General features: G+C 43.4%; 1 protein-coding gene across 3 annotated transcripts in view; it reads left to right on the top strand.

Annotated features, from left to right (window-relative positions):
* Positions 1 to 16237, top strand: part of USP46 (ubiquitin specific peptidase 46) — a 66210-nt gene that overhangs the window by 10053 nt on the left and 39920 nt on the right. For all 3 annotated transcript variants that reach the window (XM_058547050.1, XM_058547048.1, XM_058547049.1), the window contains exons 2-3: positions 13283 to 13363; positions 15935 to 16148. In XM_058547050.1, the coding sequence (XP_058403033.1) occupies positions 13283 to 13363; positions 15935 to 16148 (295 nt within the window). The remainder of the gene's footprint in view (positions 1 to 13282; positions 13364 to 15934; positions 16149 to 16237) is intronic.

Genomic DNA, 16237 nt, shown 5'->3' with positions numbered 1-16237 from the left:
AGGAGATGAACCGAGCCTCAGTGGTGCGAGGACCAAATCTTAAACCACTAGCTGGTGCTGGGTATAGGCTTTTCTATATCAAAAACATAATTGCTAAAGTTAAAAATGTTCATACTTGTGCCACCTAAGATTATTGCACTTTCCTCCAGGATTCACAGCCCATAATTTGGGAGACATTGGCTCAGATAAGAGATTCCTTATCGTGGTTCAAATGACTGGCTATTGAAGGAGCATTGTTAAACTGGTTTGCAGATTACGGGTTGATGAGCTTCCTTGGGAGGCAGATTGGCACGTGGATGTGATCTGGTTGGAGTTTCCACACCGCTGTTGGTTTGGTGTGAGAGTTTGCCATTATCGACCTCTCAGAGACTCTGCTTCTCATCCTTAATGTGGGTGATGAGAGAACTTACCTTCCCTGGGGCCTTGTGGGGCTCACTTGGAATCAGTTATATCTAGTGGTTAGCCCAGTGCCTGGCCATTTTATTACTGTTTTCTTCTAAAGTGCGCCTCTTTTTCCCACTAGCAAAGGAGTCCAAACAATGTAATGGAAAGAGCCCTGAGCTAGGGATCCGAGGTCCCAGCTTCCAGTCCTGACCCTGCCACTTTGTAGCTTTCGTGACATTGGGCAGGTGACTTTGGCCTCTCTGGGTCTATGAGATGTTAAGAACCATTCCTCTGGTGAGCAGCGCTGAGAAGGAGATGAGCAAGTACGTAGTCATCTAGCTGTGGCTTCTAATCAGAGACAAGACCAGGGAGGGGAAGCGCGTGGAGCAGACAAAAGGAGGAGAAAGCTGTGATTTCCCACTGAGGGTGTCGTTGGAAGATGCAGCGCTGTTGGTGTGTGGCAGCACTTTTGTAATCATCAGTCAGAATACAGTGTTTTTGCTTTTCCTGATAATGAGGGCACCTCATATAGTAAAAGACTTTTAGTCATCTAATAAGCATATAACATACCCTTTTGTTTTATTTGGTGTACACAGTTAGGTGTTTCTAAGTGAGAAATACCTGGAGTAGCTAAGTTTGATTTCTTTCTTTTTTTAAAAATTTTTAAATAAAGTTTTTGAAAAGGTAGTGTGAGTTCACATGGTAGAATTTTCAAATCGTACAAAAGGATATGTGTTGAAAATATACCTGCCATCCAATTCTTGTCTCTGGCATTGGTCAATATTTGCAGTTTCTTTTGCTTCCATTTAGAGGTATCTTTTGCCTATATAAGCAAATATGTTTATATTTCTCTCCTAGTTTTTAAAAACACAGACAGTACTTATAGCATATACTGATCTGTCCTGATTTGCCCCTTGCTTTTTGTATCTTGGAGCTGGGTCTGTTCTAGTAAGTGAAGAGCATCCTCATTCTTTTTTTATGGCCACAGAGTATTCAGTTTTCTTGAATGTATTGAATTCACTTAACCAGGCCCCCACTGATGGGGATGAAGGTAGTTTTCCAGTCTCTGGTTTTTATACACAAGGCTGCAGGGAACAACTTTGTCCATACATCATTTTGCGTATATGGTAGCGTGTCTGTTAGCTGACTTCCTAGAAATTGATTTGCATTTGTAACTTGGCTGGGTTTTGCCAAATTGCCCTCCACCAGCACTGTGTGCAGCTCTTGTTGCCCACAGCCTTTCCAAAGCAGTGTGCTGTCCAAAAACCTTTTGATCTTTGCCAGTCGGGGGAAAATGGTGTCTCACTATATTTTTAGTTTGCATTTCTCTTATTAGGAGTGAGCCTGAGCAGCTATTCGCACGTTTAAGAAAACAAGCTCAATTTCATTTAACTGTTTTGCTGTTGGCACTTATGTTCAAAGTCTGTTGGGAAGGACCAGTTTTATTTTTATTTTCAATCTGTTGTGGACTGATATTTTTGTAAAGTACAATAAAAAAGAATTAGTAGCAAAATGGAATAAAAACCCCAAAGATATATAAAACACAAACCCCAATTTTTTTATTACTAAACGACAGATACAAAATTACACTAACCATTCATTGTGAACTGAGCTCGTGGCAGAGTGTTAACACTTTGAGTAACGTTGCTGCAAGGAACCCCTTGTTGCATCTCTGTTCTCCCATTGCCACCCAGTTTGGGGATGGGAGAAGAGAACACAGAATTTTATATCTTACAATCGGTATATTACAGGATGTTTTCACTACATTAGAGTAAAATATCTCTGGTGCAATACAGTCATGCGCCACATAATGACGTTTCGGTCAACGACGGACCCCATATACAATGGTGGTCCCATAAGATTGGTACCAATAGAGCCTAGGTGTGTAGTAGGCTATACCATCTAGGTTTGTGTAAGTACACTCTATGATGTTCGCACAATGATGAAATCGCCTAACAACACATTTCTCGGAACGTGTCCCGGTCGTTAAGCGACGCACGACTGTGCTGATCCAGACGGGCTTGGTTCCCAAGGGCAGGGTTGCCATGCAAACACATTCAGGCAGTTCTCCCATGCTGTGAGGGGGGGGTGCTGGTGCCCTGGTTTTCCACTGGTGAAGACCTTGAGCTTGAACTAGAGAGAGAGGGTGTGGGGAATCCTCGAAGTCACCCTATTAGTCAAGTTTGCAGAGTTCGCCTTGTTGACCTGGGGCTCTGCCAGGATCCCTTGCCACCCATGCTGCTTTTCAGAGAAGTGATGGAAGTGGTACTTCTGGGTAAAGTAGGAGCTTAAGAGACCCCATAATCGAGGAGGCATCGTGGTGGCTTTGCAAAACATTGGATTGGGAATGAGGTTCTTCTAGCTCACTGAGTTCAGTGACTGTGAATGAATATTTCCTCCTTCTCCACCTTCAGCTAGAAGACAGACACAGGCCCAGGATTCTTTGTTCTGCTTTTGAGTTAAAATTTTATCTTTGTTTGAGGACTTTGTTATGCTATCTCTAGACATGTGGAGAGTTGTTTTACAAGCTGGAGTCTCTAACTGCTCTTTACGGTCCCTTCCTGTGATGACTTAGGGTCATTATTTATCCCAATGTCATCTTTCTTCAGTAGCGGATGTTGTTGCTTGAATGTTATGATCATTAAATGAAGTCCTGTGGAGTTTTTTTTCAGTTATTTCTTCCTACCTAATATCATTAAAGGCATGGAAATGACATGCTATCATGTTACAGAATGAAAATGCCCTGTAACTGCTTTCCTTGGGTGACTGGCTCCCTGTGAAAGCCTGGAGGGGAATGGGAGGTGGGTGAGCACTCTTGAACCAAGAGTTGTAGTTGTAGCGTGATGGTACTAAGATTATGGGTTCACAGCTGACTTCTGCCTTATATAACACTTGACCTTGGCAAGTTACTTCATCTCCATTAGCCTCATTTGTCTCACCTATAAAATGGGGGTAATGAGTCCCCATTAGTGATTTATCTGGAGGGAGAGTTTTGCTCATTGTGCTCTGTGGGGCTGGGTGACCTGTCTGCTGTCTAAGCAGGACGAGCATCCATAGCCACTCTTGAGGATTGTGCACCCAGTGGTTAGGTCATATGGCCAGCAACCAATGAGGACATGCCCAGAAACAGTCCTGGCTCTCTGCCCAGTCCCTACATCTGCAGCTAAGGAATTACGAAAGATATGAATGAAAAGATCATCTCCCCTGTCTTGGGGTCAGGAGCTCAGACTCTGGAGCTGAATGGCCTGGGTTTGTGTCCTGGCTCTGCCTTTACTGGCTGAGTAAGCTTGGGCAAGTTTCCTCCATTTCTCCATGAAGAGAATGGGGATAATAAATGTAATCTGCCTGGGGTTAGTAGACAAGATTAAATGAACATACAGACGTGAAGGTCTCCAAACAACGAGTGGCACACACTACTTACTCTTCCCATTTCCCAAGTTAATTCATTCAGCAAATTTAAGTGCCTTTTATATGCCAGATACTCTTAGGTCCTGGCAAACCAATCACACATGATCCCTGTCCTCATAGAGCTTGTGGTCTAGTGTAGGGGTTGGCAAGCTTTTCGGTAAAGGGCTGGATGGTAAATAGTTTAGGCTTTGTGGACCATAATGTCTCTGTTGCAACTACTCAGCTCTGGTGTTGTATTGTGCAAGTAGCTACAATAAGTAAATGAATGATTGTGGCTATATTCCAATAAAGCTTTATTTACAAAAACAGTTGGTGGGCCAGATTTGGCGCATGGACTGTCTTTTGCCAACCTGTAGTTCAGTGAGAAAACAGATGTTGAGTGATCACAAATAAGTATGTTATTACAAATTGTGATAGGTTGTATAAAGCTAAATACAGGGTTCTGTGGGAGGGAATGGTCAGGAAAGGTAGCTTTGAAGAAGTGATATTGAAGCCAAATGATGAGGAGGAGAGGGGGAAGGGGGGACAGCTCTGAGGGGCCAGAGAACTGGCCACACTAGCTCTGAATCAAGAGGCTCTGAACTGCAATCTGCATCTCTCTCTTTTGGAGGTATAACATATTTTACAGCTTTCTTTGGATAAAAAATAATGGTAATTTTTTTCCTGATATATAATTGCTGCCAATTCACCTGTGCCCCTTCGCCCACCATAATCTTGACACCAAGAGAAGAGCTATATTAATATATTAACACATTTTGTTCTGCATACTTCTGGTAGGTTCTTTCTCTGTTCTATTGTTTTTGTTATATTATTGTCAGTATCCAAAAATTTAGAAGTCATGGCAGTAAGATTGCACATTATTCCATTATTAAGTGTAAAATAGTTTACTCCTTAGAATTCATTTCTACTTTTTGATGCTGTTTTCTTTCTGCCTTTTTAAACTTAATATTATTTTCTTTTCCTATTTGAATAAAGATTCACAGCTCTTGAAACCATTTTGAAAAAAAATCTGTTTTCTTCTTGACTACATCTTGAGTTTCTCCTGACTTCCAACCTCAACTTTACATTTTCTTTAAATAGGTTGCAGTATTCTGTGGAGATTTCACAGAAAAGGATATGTGTGTTCCTCATTCTGGAATATTTGACGAGTGCCTCAGAGGTGGGGATTCACCTGTACAACTTTGTGACCCCTTTAATTTCTGCAGTTCTTGAATTCTTGCAATTCTGAGGTTCTGAGGGGACTCTGCCTCCTTGAGAGTCAGTATTGTATAGTGGTTGGGAGCTCACACTCTGGAGCCAGATCGTGTGAGTTCAAACCCAGTTCCACTATTTATTAGCTGTGTGAACTTGTGTGAAGTTATTTATCCTCTCTGTGTCTCAGTTTTCTCATCTTTAAAATGGGGACAATAATGATATCCACCTCATAGGGTTATTGTGAGGATGAAAATGATTAAAATACACATCAAGTCTTAGAGCAGTGACTGGACACAGTAAGTGCTATTTATGAGTTATCTATTATTATTACTAGTTATGTCTGGGGAACCAGTGGCCATAATGCCTCCTTAACCATCCGTGAATTCTGGCAAGCAGCTCCTGGCACATACTGAGATCTTGGGCTGCATCACTTCATTTTTCCTTCACTTTCTCTGTAAGGCTGTAGGAATGACCTTTTGTCATCAGAAGTCTGGGAATACTAGTCTTTTTGAAAACTAGTCCTTTATGTACTTTGAAAACGGCTGATAAGTAGAATACCCTTTTGAACACAGACCTAAAAATGTGGTTTTAGTGACGACATTCACCTCTCCTGTCATATATTTTAATTCTCGGTTTATAATTAATGACTTATTCTCTGTGTACTTAGAAATCCTTATGTGTTATTTTTGGCATTTCTTGTGTCCCTTCTCTACTTTGCACAAACTTGAAAGAGAGGCTGCCTGTCCTAGGATGCAGAAAAATGGGCCACCTTGAGGTGATCTTGGGCAGGTAAGTCTACTTCTCTGGGCCTTGGATTTATCACCTGTGAAATGGTCTAGCTGATCGCCAAGGACTCTTCCTGGTGTCTGGGTTTTTTGTTTAGGCTCTCGCATATTATGGCAATGTTCTCATTGGTTTTTGTAGACCTTGCAATGCCATCATTCGGATTCTGTCATCCCCCTGAGCAAAGATCTGTCTCCTTTGTTCCCCCCCAAGGAAGAAATTCTAACATGTTTTCCTTATAAATTGCTTTTAAAATGACTTTAAAAAGAAATGCCTTTCTATTCCCATCTTACGCATGTATGATTCATCCTCCCTGACTCTTGTCGTTTGTTTTGTATTTTTGTGGCAGCCCTCGGCAGTCAGAGAATTGCTCTCAGAAGTGCTTTGAAGAGCTAACATTACAGTCTTCTTGTGGGAACTTGTCCCAGCCCAGATTCTATTTTTAATAAAGTGTGGTGCATTGTTTTTCAAAGGTTACCAATTTTTTTACTGATGGAAATAAGAACTCCATGTTTCCTACACCCCCAGACCCTGCGATTTACCGCCATAGATAAGTTTTTGTCCAGCATCTGGTCATGTAACAATTATTTTCAGCGCCTCCCATTTGCCTTTTGTGCCACTGTGCTGGGTCTAGCAGTAGAGTGAAGGCTCTTGGGTTTGTAATGCACCTTACAATTGACAGCATGCTACTAACGTTCCCTGTTTTGCTTGATTCTCTCTGCCACCCTGAGCAGTAGGGAGGCTGGATATCAGCAACCCGACCTCTCAGCCAGGAAGAGGCCAGGAGAGGGGAAGGGACTGAAATCAAAGGCAAATTCATACTGGGAAGAAAAAAAAATGGCCAAATACAGCTCTGAGGTGCGTGCTGTGGGCCTTAGATACCTGTTCTGCAGGATATTAGTTTGCTAACTTTTTATAACAAAAATAATAATATGCTCATAGTAAAAAATTCAAACAGTTGAGAAGAGAAAATGAAAAGCCCCTCCGTGACCTCCTTATCTCCCAGCCCCGCTCCCAGACACTGGTGACTAGTGTTAATAATTTCTCAAGTCTTCTTAAAGGGGTTTCCATTAAAATGTAGGTGTTGAATGCAGGCCTGGTCTGCTCTGTTCCTCGTGTGCCCCTCGGATGTAAGTGGTGCTGGGCACAAAGCAGAGCTCAGTGTCTGTTGATTGAATGAATGACATTTCCAGTATTATCCAGCACATTGTTACTCTCTAACATGTTTTTACTTATCACTGTATCTTGGACAAATGTTCTTAGCAGTGCCTACAGAGCAACTTTACTTTTTAAAATAGCTACATGGTATTGCATCATATGGATTACTATAATTATTTAACCAGTTCAAGTTGTTTCTAAGTTTCTTCTGTTACAAACTTGGCTTTGAGGACCATCTGAGACATTGACTGCTGGTTGTTCCCTCAGTAGCCATTCTCCATTTCTAATTTAACTGATCATGGCTGCTCATGTAAGGACCACGTTTGCCAAGCTCCCTTGCAGCTAGGTATGGATGCCGTAGAGGTTGCCGTGAGTGGAGAGTGGAGGTTGTTTGTCTGTGGGTGTATTAGTTTCCTGTTGCTGCTGTAAAAAATTGGCACAAGCTTAGTAGCTTAAAATGACACAGATTTATTCTCTTTGAGCTCTGGAATGTCAAAAGTCCTAAAATCAAGGTGTCGGCAAGGCTGCACACCTTGCAGAGGCTCTAGAAGAGAAAGTGTTTCCTTGCCTTTTCCAGTTTCTAGCAACTGCCTGTATTCCTTGGCTCATGGCCCCTTCTTTCATTCAAGGCCAGTAGCAGATCTCTCTGAACTCTGCTTCTCTCATCACATCTCCTCACTGACTATGATACTCTTGCCTCTCTCTCGTGAGGACCCTTGTGATTACACTGGGCCCACCCAGATAATCCAGGAATTCCCCCCATCTCAAGATCTTTAAGTTAATCATGCCTGCAAAGTCCCTTTTGCCACATGAGGCAGTATATTCACAGGTTCCAGAGATTAGTGTGTGGACATCTTCGAGGGGCCATTATTCTTTCTGTCACAAGGCCTAGCTGAATGTAGGGGTAGGCCAGTGGTGAACTCCTGGAGAAGGAAGATAGGGCACAGCCAGGTGAAGCAGCAAGGGAAGAGCGTTCAGGTGATGCGTGGGAGGGAACTTGAGGTATTCGAGGAGTAGAAGCAAGGCCATTGTGAAGGCCAAGTGAACAAGAGAGTGAGTGGCGAGAGATGACGTTGGAGACAGCACTGGAAATCACTGGAGGATTTAAAGCAGATTCGTATTTAGAAAGAGCACTTTTGCTGCTGTGTTGACAGTGGGGTTAGAGGTGGGTAAGGTGGGTGTTGGAGGCCACTTAGGAGGCTGTTGTAATTCAGATGAGAGATGGCTAGGCGCCTGGCCTCTTGGATGGTGGTGGGAGGTGAAAGAGAAGTGAATGGTCTTGAGAGATTTAAGGAGAGTAAATCAATAGGACACTGATGAATGGTGTAGAAGGCAGAGGGGGTTGCTGGGCATGAAGCAGGAGGAGGGCAGCATTGTCGTTTTCTAAATGGGGAAACATTAGGAAAAGATTGCATTTGGAGGAAAGGAGAAGTGAAAACCCTAGTTTTGAGTGGATTGATTTTGAGGGCCTGTGAGACTAGCAAGTGGAAATATCGGTATTCATCCATTGTGAATGAGCTCAGAAGTGAGGTTTCTGGGATGAAGATAAAAAGTTGGGAATGGTTGGCCTGTAGCTGCTGGTTGAAGCCGTGTGAATGGTTATTGCCTGGAGCCAACAGAGAGGGGAGAGGGCCTTGGACAGCACCCAGAGAAAGCCAACAGCTGAAAGTGCCCCCTGGGGTTGGCAGTGTTGGGGCTCATCAGGGATGAAGTGGAGTAGAATCCGGAAGGGGCTGTTGTGAGGAGAGATGTAGAGGTGAGGAAGTAAAGACAAATCTTAGAGAATATAATGGAAAACTTCAAACATACTATATTAGTTTCCTACTGCTGCTGTAACAAATTGCCATTAACTCAGTGGCTTAAACAATACAAGTTTATTACAGTTCTGGAGGTCAGAAATCTGAGCTAAAATGAAGGTGGTGCAGGGCTGCGTTCTTCCCGGAGGCTTTAGCGGAGACTCTGTTTTCTTGCGTTTTAAGCTTCTACAGGCTGCCTGTGTTCCTTGGCTCCTGGCCTCCTTCCTCCATCTTCAGTTTTAGCAAAGGCAAGTTGAGTCCTTCCCACATGGCGTCACTCTGATCTATGGTTCTGCTTCTGTCTCCCACTTCTAAGGATGCTTGTGATTACATTGGGCCCAACTGGATAATTCAGGGCAGTCCCTCTATTTTAAGGTCAATTGATTAGCAAATTCGATCTATCTACAACCTGATTTTCCCTTTGCCATGTAAGGTGATGTATGCACAAGTTCTGGGGATTAGGACATGGACATCTTTGGGAAACCATTGTTCTGCCTATGCGTATACGTAGTCATGCGCTGCATAACAGTGTTTCAGTCAACAATGGACCACATATATGATGGTGGTCCCATAAGATTAGTACCATATAGCCTAGGTGTTTAGTAGGCTGTACCATCTAGGTTTATGTAAGTACACTCTGTGATTACATAATGATGAAATCGCGTAGGGATGCATTTCTCAAACTGTATCCCCATCATTAAGTGATATATGGCTGTATGTAAAAGTATAAACAGAATAGTGTAATGAGCCCCACATACCCACCACTCAGTTTCAGCTACACAATTTTATCCCCACCCCCACTTCTCCCCACTGGATTATTTGAAACGAATCTTAGAAATCATCTGATTCATTTGTAAATGTTTCAGTATAGACAGTTGTTTAAAGAAGTTTAGCTGCGAAGGGGAGATGATAAAGATAAACTGGGGAGATGTGTGGGAGAATGTCTGTGTATGTATTTTTAATATGAGAGACACGCATGTTAAATTCTGATGGGAAGGATATAACAGTGGAGGAGAGATCGTTCTTGGACAAGAGAGAGATCTCCATCGTTAACAGAGGGAGGCACATAGGTTTGGAGGTTTGGGAGTGCGAAATTAAGGGAGTTCCTCTCTGCTGGTTTAATTTTTTTTTTCCTCTATTGAATGGGAGGCCAGTGAGAGGGCAAAGGAGATGTTGAAGTTTTGAGGAGCTTGGGGAAAGTTGGAAATAGTCACTGTGAAGTGGAGAATGAGTGCACTAGAGAAATGTTGTTGGAGTGTGGGGCATGTTGAGGGCTGCTTGAATTTGGTGAATTCTAATGAATCCAGTCAATTCAGTTGTGTGACTTTTTTCCCACCAGCATTGCACATCTGTCTGGATATATGATCAGAGAAGGTGAATGATTTGGTTCCTACTGGGTTATTTTTTTGCCATGTGGTGTGACCAAAGGACAGGATAAGGGTGTTTATAAGAGCAATTGAAATCACGATCCATGGACTCTAAGCTGAATAAGCAAGTGGAGGAGTGAGCGATTCCGGCGAGGTATAAGTGTAGCTGTAATGGGATGCTTAAGGAAACAGAGGCAGAGCCAAGCCTGGGCAGACTGTAGGGTAATGACCAGATCCGGGGTATGTCTTTGGGAGGAGGAGCTGGAGTGGAGTAGAATATAACAAAGTGAAGTGGAATAAAAAACAGTTGGAAAAGAGGACATTGAGTTGCTGAGAGAGTAGGGTGTGGGAAGTCTCCTCCACATGGATATTGGAACCACCTAGGATGACGGCAGGAGGTAGGGTATAAGGGTAGCCCTTCTGTGATGGGGGGGTCAACCAAGACAAGGAGAAAGGAAGGAGTTTGTACAGTGCTGGGAGGCACGGGCTGCAGAAGGGCTGTTTTGGGTTTTTTTGTTGTTTTTGCTTTTTGTGAGGAGCACCAGCCCTGAGCTAACATCCATGCCAATCCTCCTCTTTTTTGCTGAGGAAGGCTGGCCCTGGGCTGACATCCATGCCCATCTTCCTCCACTTTATGTGGGACGCTGCCACAGCATGGCTTGACAAGCATTGCGTCGGTGCGCGCCCGGGATCCGAACCGGTGAACCCCGGGTTGCCGCAGCGGAGTGCACGCACTTAACCGCTTGTGCCACCGGGCAGGCCCCAGGGCAGATGTTTTGACAAAGGGTGAAGGGGCAGTGGCCTGGCAGCAGCACTGAGGACCAGGGCCCAGCCGACCTCCCCTCCTGACCCTTCCAGACCTCGTGTGTGCAGATGTTGTGCAAGAGAAGGAGCAAGCTTGACCTGAAGGGTGGCGAGGAAGCGTTGACCTCAGGGACGCCAGGACTCGCTGAAGACGCTGTTAGCTCACTCTCTTCTTTCTCCGTGCTGTGGTGTGGGTGCTCCTTTCTCCATGCTGTGGTGTGGGTGCTCCCCCCACACTGCCTCCGGGGTCCCTGCCTCTCATCCAAGGTGTTTCTCGTAAACACTGCTGCCTGGGTCACAGTCCTGAGTATGAGTCATCCCCCCAACACCCCCTCCCATGGGAAAATATTAAGATGGGTAGAAAAAAGCAGACTCAGTGCAAGAATTCCCAAATAGCAAAAATCATGGATTAACTTGAATGTATGGCTACCTCATAAAGAAAGATTTAATGAGATCTGTCTCCATGTGCTATACTTTTATATCTTACATTCCTCCTGGGCTCTAAGCCATATACTCTAATGTTGCTTCAAAAATGGCTATGAGTATATTTAATACACATTATTTACATTGATTTACGACTGAGATTTAGCTTTAGTGAAAATTTTTAGTGATTTTTGTCTGTATCATAAAATCCTGCTGTAATATAGCATTACTTAAAAAATTCAGCCTCATACATGGCGTCATATTATTGTGAAGGCAATGAAACTGCCCCTCCCTGCCCCCGCCACAAAAATGTAGTGAAACTGTTATACACACAGACAACCGCTGAACTCAGTCCCAGATGACGGGTAAAGGAATTTAGATTGGTGGAACAGTGTAACGGATTGTATTATGTTATGCTAAAGGGATGGAATGTGCTGTTTCTTCTATGGTTCTGTTTGCTTAGAATTGGGTTATTTTGCGTTTAATGTTTGCTTGTTGACACGTGACCATTTTGACTGGTTCTCAGCCCACTTTTTGGCCATTTCTTCCTGAGACAGGAGATGCTAATTATTTGAGTCCGGAATGAGTAGCAGCAGCAGGTTTATTTTTTATAAAACATAACAGTTTCTTTTTCTTTTTAAAATACCTATCTCCCAAATCTTTGAGATTCTGTGAGCTGTCTTCCGTGATGGGCTGAGAACGTGAAAAGGATACAGAATGATGATGGAGCCACGGGTTCACGTGGGGCCGGATCCTACCCACCCCCTAAGCTACTTACCGTGTTGGACTGGTCTTTGGTCTCTTTTCCTGATCCAAGCAAACTCACCCCAGCCTTGGGGAGGAATGGTAATCAATGTGGTATTACCGGTGACCACTGTTAGTAAAGGGTTTTGTTCCACATGACTGCTCTGCATAGCATTTGATTAAGATTGTGGGCTCCTGAGTCTGACTCCAGGGTCCAAGTCCTACTTACTGACTGTGGTCCTTGGGCAGATTCTTAACCCTTCTGAGCCTTAAATTCCTGTCTGTGAAATGGGGATTTTAATAGTACTCACCATATAGAGCTGTTGTGAGAATGAATAGCAGCACAATCCCTGGCACGCCTTGGGAGTGCCCAGTAACTGTTACTATTATTATCATGTTGGAGTGTTCAACTTGGGTCCACATGGCTTACCAATTTGATGCATTTGGGAATTGTTAGGTTTTAAATTGTATTTCTCTATTATTCACAATATTCCTTGGACATTTCACTTTCTCAGTAAGGCCTTCCCTGACCACCTTATGTAAAGCTGCGACTGTCTACCCTCTACTCGCCCCCCATGCCTCTCCTCCACCCCCTATTCCCCAGAGTCCTCATCCTCATATCCTGCTCTATTTTTCTCCACTGTACTTGTCACCTTCTAATATACTGTCCAATGTACTTTCTCTTTCTTTCAGACTGTCTTCATCCACTAAGATGCAGACTCCACAAGAGCAGGAATCCACGTCTGTTTTGTCCACTGGTCTATCGTCAGAGCCTAGAACAGTGCCTGGCACATAGTGAGGGCACGATAAATCTTTATCAGAATGAACAAATTGAGTTTGAAAGTGGTGATCTGATTCTGTACACCACCAAGTGTTACAGAAGCTGCTGCAGCTGTCTGAGCTTAAAATGTTTTATTCAGAAGTTCTTGGTGCTAGTTTGCTCCCTTGCCTGTCTCAGACCTCCTTTCCTAATAGGGGATAACTGAAGCCGGGTAGAACAGGTTTAAGGTGATAATTAAGTTGGATAAAGGGAGGAATAAGGCTGACACTGTTCACTCATCTACTGGTATACTTCTGACACCTGTTCTTTCAGCAGGACCCTCACCGAACACCTTGGTGACCAGGGGAGATGCTTGTCTCATTGGTGGACTCGCTCAAGTATCATTTTGCTTTCTTGTCTATTTTGCACGCAATAGAACTTGTGTTATTTTTCTCTTTCAGGGCACCAATGCCTCTGCTCTGGAAAAAGACATTGGTCCAGAGCAGTTTCCAATCAATGAACACTACTTTGGATTGGTCAACGTAAGTATTTAAAAGTATATTATTTTCACCAAATGTTTTAGAGTACTTGAAGCAACTCCACTGCCATTTTCATCCTTACTGATTTTTAAATAATTGTCCATGCTCCTTAGTTACTGAAAGTGGCAGATATTGGGGAGGGGGAAATGTGAGCCAGTTATTGAAAGTCTGAGTTGTCCCGGGTAAAAGGGTACAATTACTGCGTTACTGGGTGAGATTCTCATTTTTTCCCCTGTGTTTTAAGGGATTTCCTTTGCACACATAACTTTCAGAGTCATTTTATTAGCCTTTGTAGCCAAATCTGCTTTTCTATGTTCTCCCTTTGTCATCTGGCTGAGCTCCTCAGGCAGCCTTTGTTTCAATGTGCATCAGGACAAGCAGAGTTTTAGAAGTGTTCCCAGCTCATCACCAGGAACTGTCTAACAGTGTAACTCGGTGGCGGGGAAGGGGGGCCCAAAGCAGGCGCAGGGTGTGGGGGAAAATCTGTGACCAGTTTATCCCAAGATTCCTTGGCCTCATTTCACCTGTGCTCAGCAATGGCTCCCTTGTATAGGGCCAGACTTAGCACGTTCTGCATCCTGGGTAAGTTGGCATGACCAGTTAGCAAGGCAGTATTACCCACCACCCTTGTGAGCTTTCTTCCTCACTTGATCCTTTCTCTCTGGGGTGGAGGTTTTAAGTGACATCAAGTGTTAACTCACAAGCACCTGGTTTTATGGAACAACTGCTCTGAGTCTGTCAGTGCCCAGGTGTGATAGGTAGTAATTTCCACTGGGGAAGCTGGAAATATTCTCTGTGAGTGAGTGCCGTCTGTGAAAGAACACTGACTTTGAAGTAATCAGACCTACGTCTGAGTTCCGCCTATGCTATTCACTAGCTGTGTGATCTTGGGCAAGTTACTTGACCTCTCTGAGCCTCCATTTCCCCATCTGTAAAATGGAGATCATAATGGTTTCTACCTCTTGGGTTATAGTGAAGAATCAATGAGAGCTCCTATTGAAGACCCTGACATGAGGCGAAGGTACTTTGTGGACACTCAGTGAATGTTATTTACTTTTCTTTCCCAGGAATTGTCCACTGGATCAGGGTCAAGTGTTAGTGAAGGGTGTCTGGGTAAAAGTGAAATGCTGAGTAAAAGAGAAAAGAATGGAAGAAGGAAGGATGAATTGCTGAAATAGAGAGCATTGTGTTGATGAGATAATGACTTCTAATTTTAATACATTTTTTTTTTAGCCGTTGTGCACAGGCCTCTGCTTAAGCTCTATGAAGACAGTTATTCAAGTCATGGCACTTCTGCCCTGGCTAGGGAAAATACAAATGCAGACCATGGAGAAAAAAAGAATTAGGCCATTTCCTAGTTTGTGGAAGCATTGTGAGGTCTAAATTTATTAATAGCTTCATTTATGTTCACTTCAAATGGTAATTCAGGAATGTTCCAGCTTCTCTTTAAAAAGAGGTTTGTCTCCTGTTACATAATTGTGTCAAAGTAGATTAAAATATGTAAAAATAGGAAATGTTCTATCTTAGCATACGTAGAAATGTCATGTTAAGCATGGCAGAGCATCTGTCTTGCTCTTGGGTACACGACACACCAGCCAACAGCCAGTCCTGAGAAGATGTTCATGTTCTATTTTAATCCTACACAGCATTTTGTAATCTTTGATGTTAATCTGGTTATTTCCTTAGATTCTTTTCCTTTTCATTTTAGTATGTATGAAAAATTCTAAAGTGATAGTCTCAGCTGTGTTTTTCCACGGAGTTGGTTTTACAGTAGGTTGAAAACCAGTGAGATGATGACTTTTGCCCTGTTTAATCAAATCTGAGTATCCGTGGTTTTTGAGAGGTACAGAATAGTACTGTGTGGGTCCTAATCTGATTGTAGGAGACCAGGGACTGAGTGGTATTGTGTTGGGACAATTGCCACCTTGGCAGAAACAGGATTGAGGGTAATTTTGGAGTTAGGAGGGGGGAGGCTGGTGGGATGACCTAAGGAGGGGCTTCTTTGCCTCCACTGCTCTGGAGTAAGGGAGGAGATGTGGTCTGAAGCCAGCGGGCAGGGGTGCTAGAATCTTGAAAGAGAAAAAAGTAGAGCAAGCCCCCATGCAGTTAAGGCTGTTTCCACTGAGCAAGTAGTTCCTAGTTCCTGGATTTCTTTCTGATTTGGGTTTTTATTTTTCCTGTCATAGGAGTTTTGATATGTTGCAATGTGGTGTCTTTTATTTCGCCAGCTGCTTTTCTGGGTCCCCATATTATGTCGATGTTTTTCTTCTGTTTTTTTAAGCGCCAGAAGGTCTCATTAGATTTTTTTATTAAGGCAGAGTGTTTATTATCATTTTCGAGACTTTATGAGCTAGAGAGGCACCCGGCTTATGTAAACTCGTCTTCATTTCTCTGTTGACTGGATAGTCACTGGTGTCTAGAGTGGTTTACTAGTTTTCTGACGTGATAAGCGAGACTCTGATACAGGGGTGTCGGGCCGGTTCCTGGAGGGTGGCCTTCTCCCTCTCCCCACCCATTCCAGTGGCGGCATGTCCCCGGATCATGATTTGAACCATCCCTGTTATCCTTTGGCAGTTTGGAAACACTTGCTACTGTAACTCCGTGCTTCAGGCCTTGTACTTCTGCCGGCCATTCCGGGAGAATGTGTTGGCTTATAAGGCCCAGCAAAAAAAGAAGGAAAACTTGTTGACGTGCCTGGCAGACCTTTTCCACAGCATTGCCACGCAGAAGAAGAAGGTTGGCGTGATCCCACCAAAGAAGTTCATTTCGAGGTTGAGGAAAGAGAATGGTGAGTGGTGTGGAGATAATGTGTTTAAGAGTCTGAAATAAAGGAGAATTGACAGTTCTGTGTATCCTCAAAATAAATCTTTTTTTTTT

Source organism: Diceros bicornis, chromosome 8 (genome assembly GCF_020826845.1).
Source record: "Diceros bicornis minor isolate mBicDic1 chromosome 8, mDicBic1.mat.cur, whole genome shotgun sequence".
NCBI classification, from domain to species: domain Eukaryota; kingdom Metazoa; phylum Chordata; class Mammalia; order Perissodactyla; family Rhinocerotidae; genus Diceros; species Diceros bicornis.
This window is presented reverse-complemented; position numbering and strand designations above follow the sequence as displayed.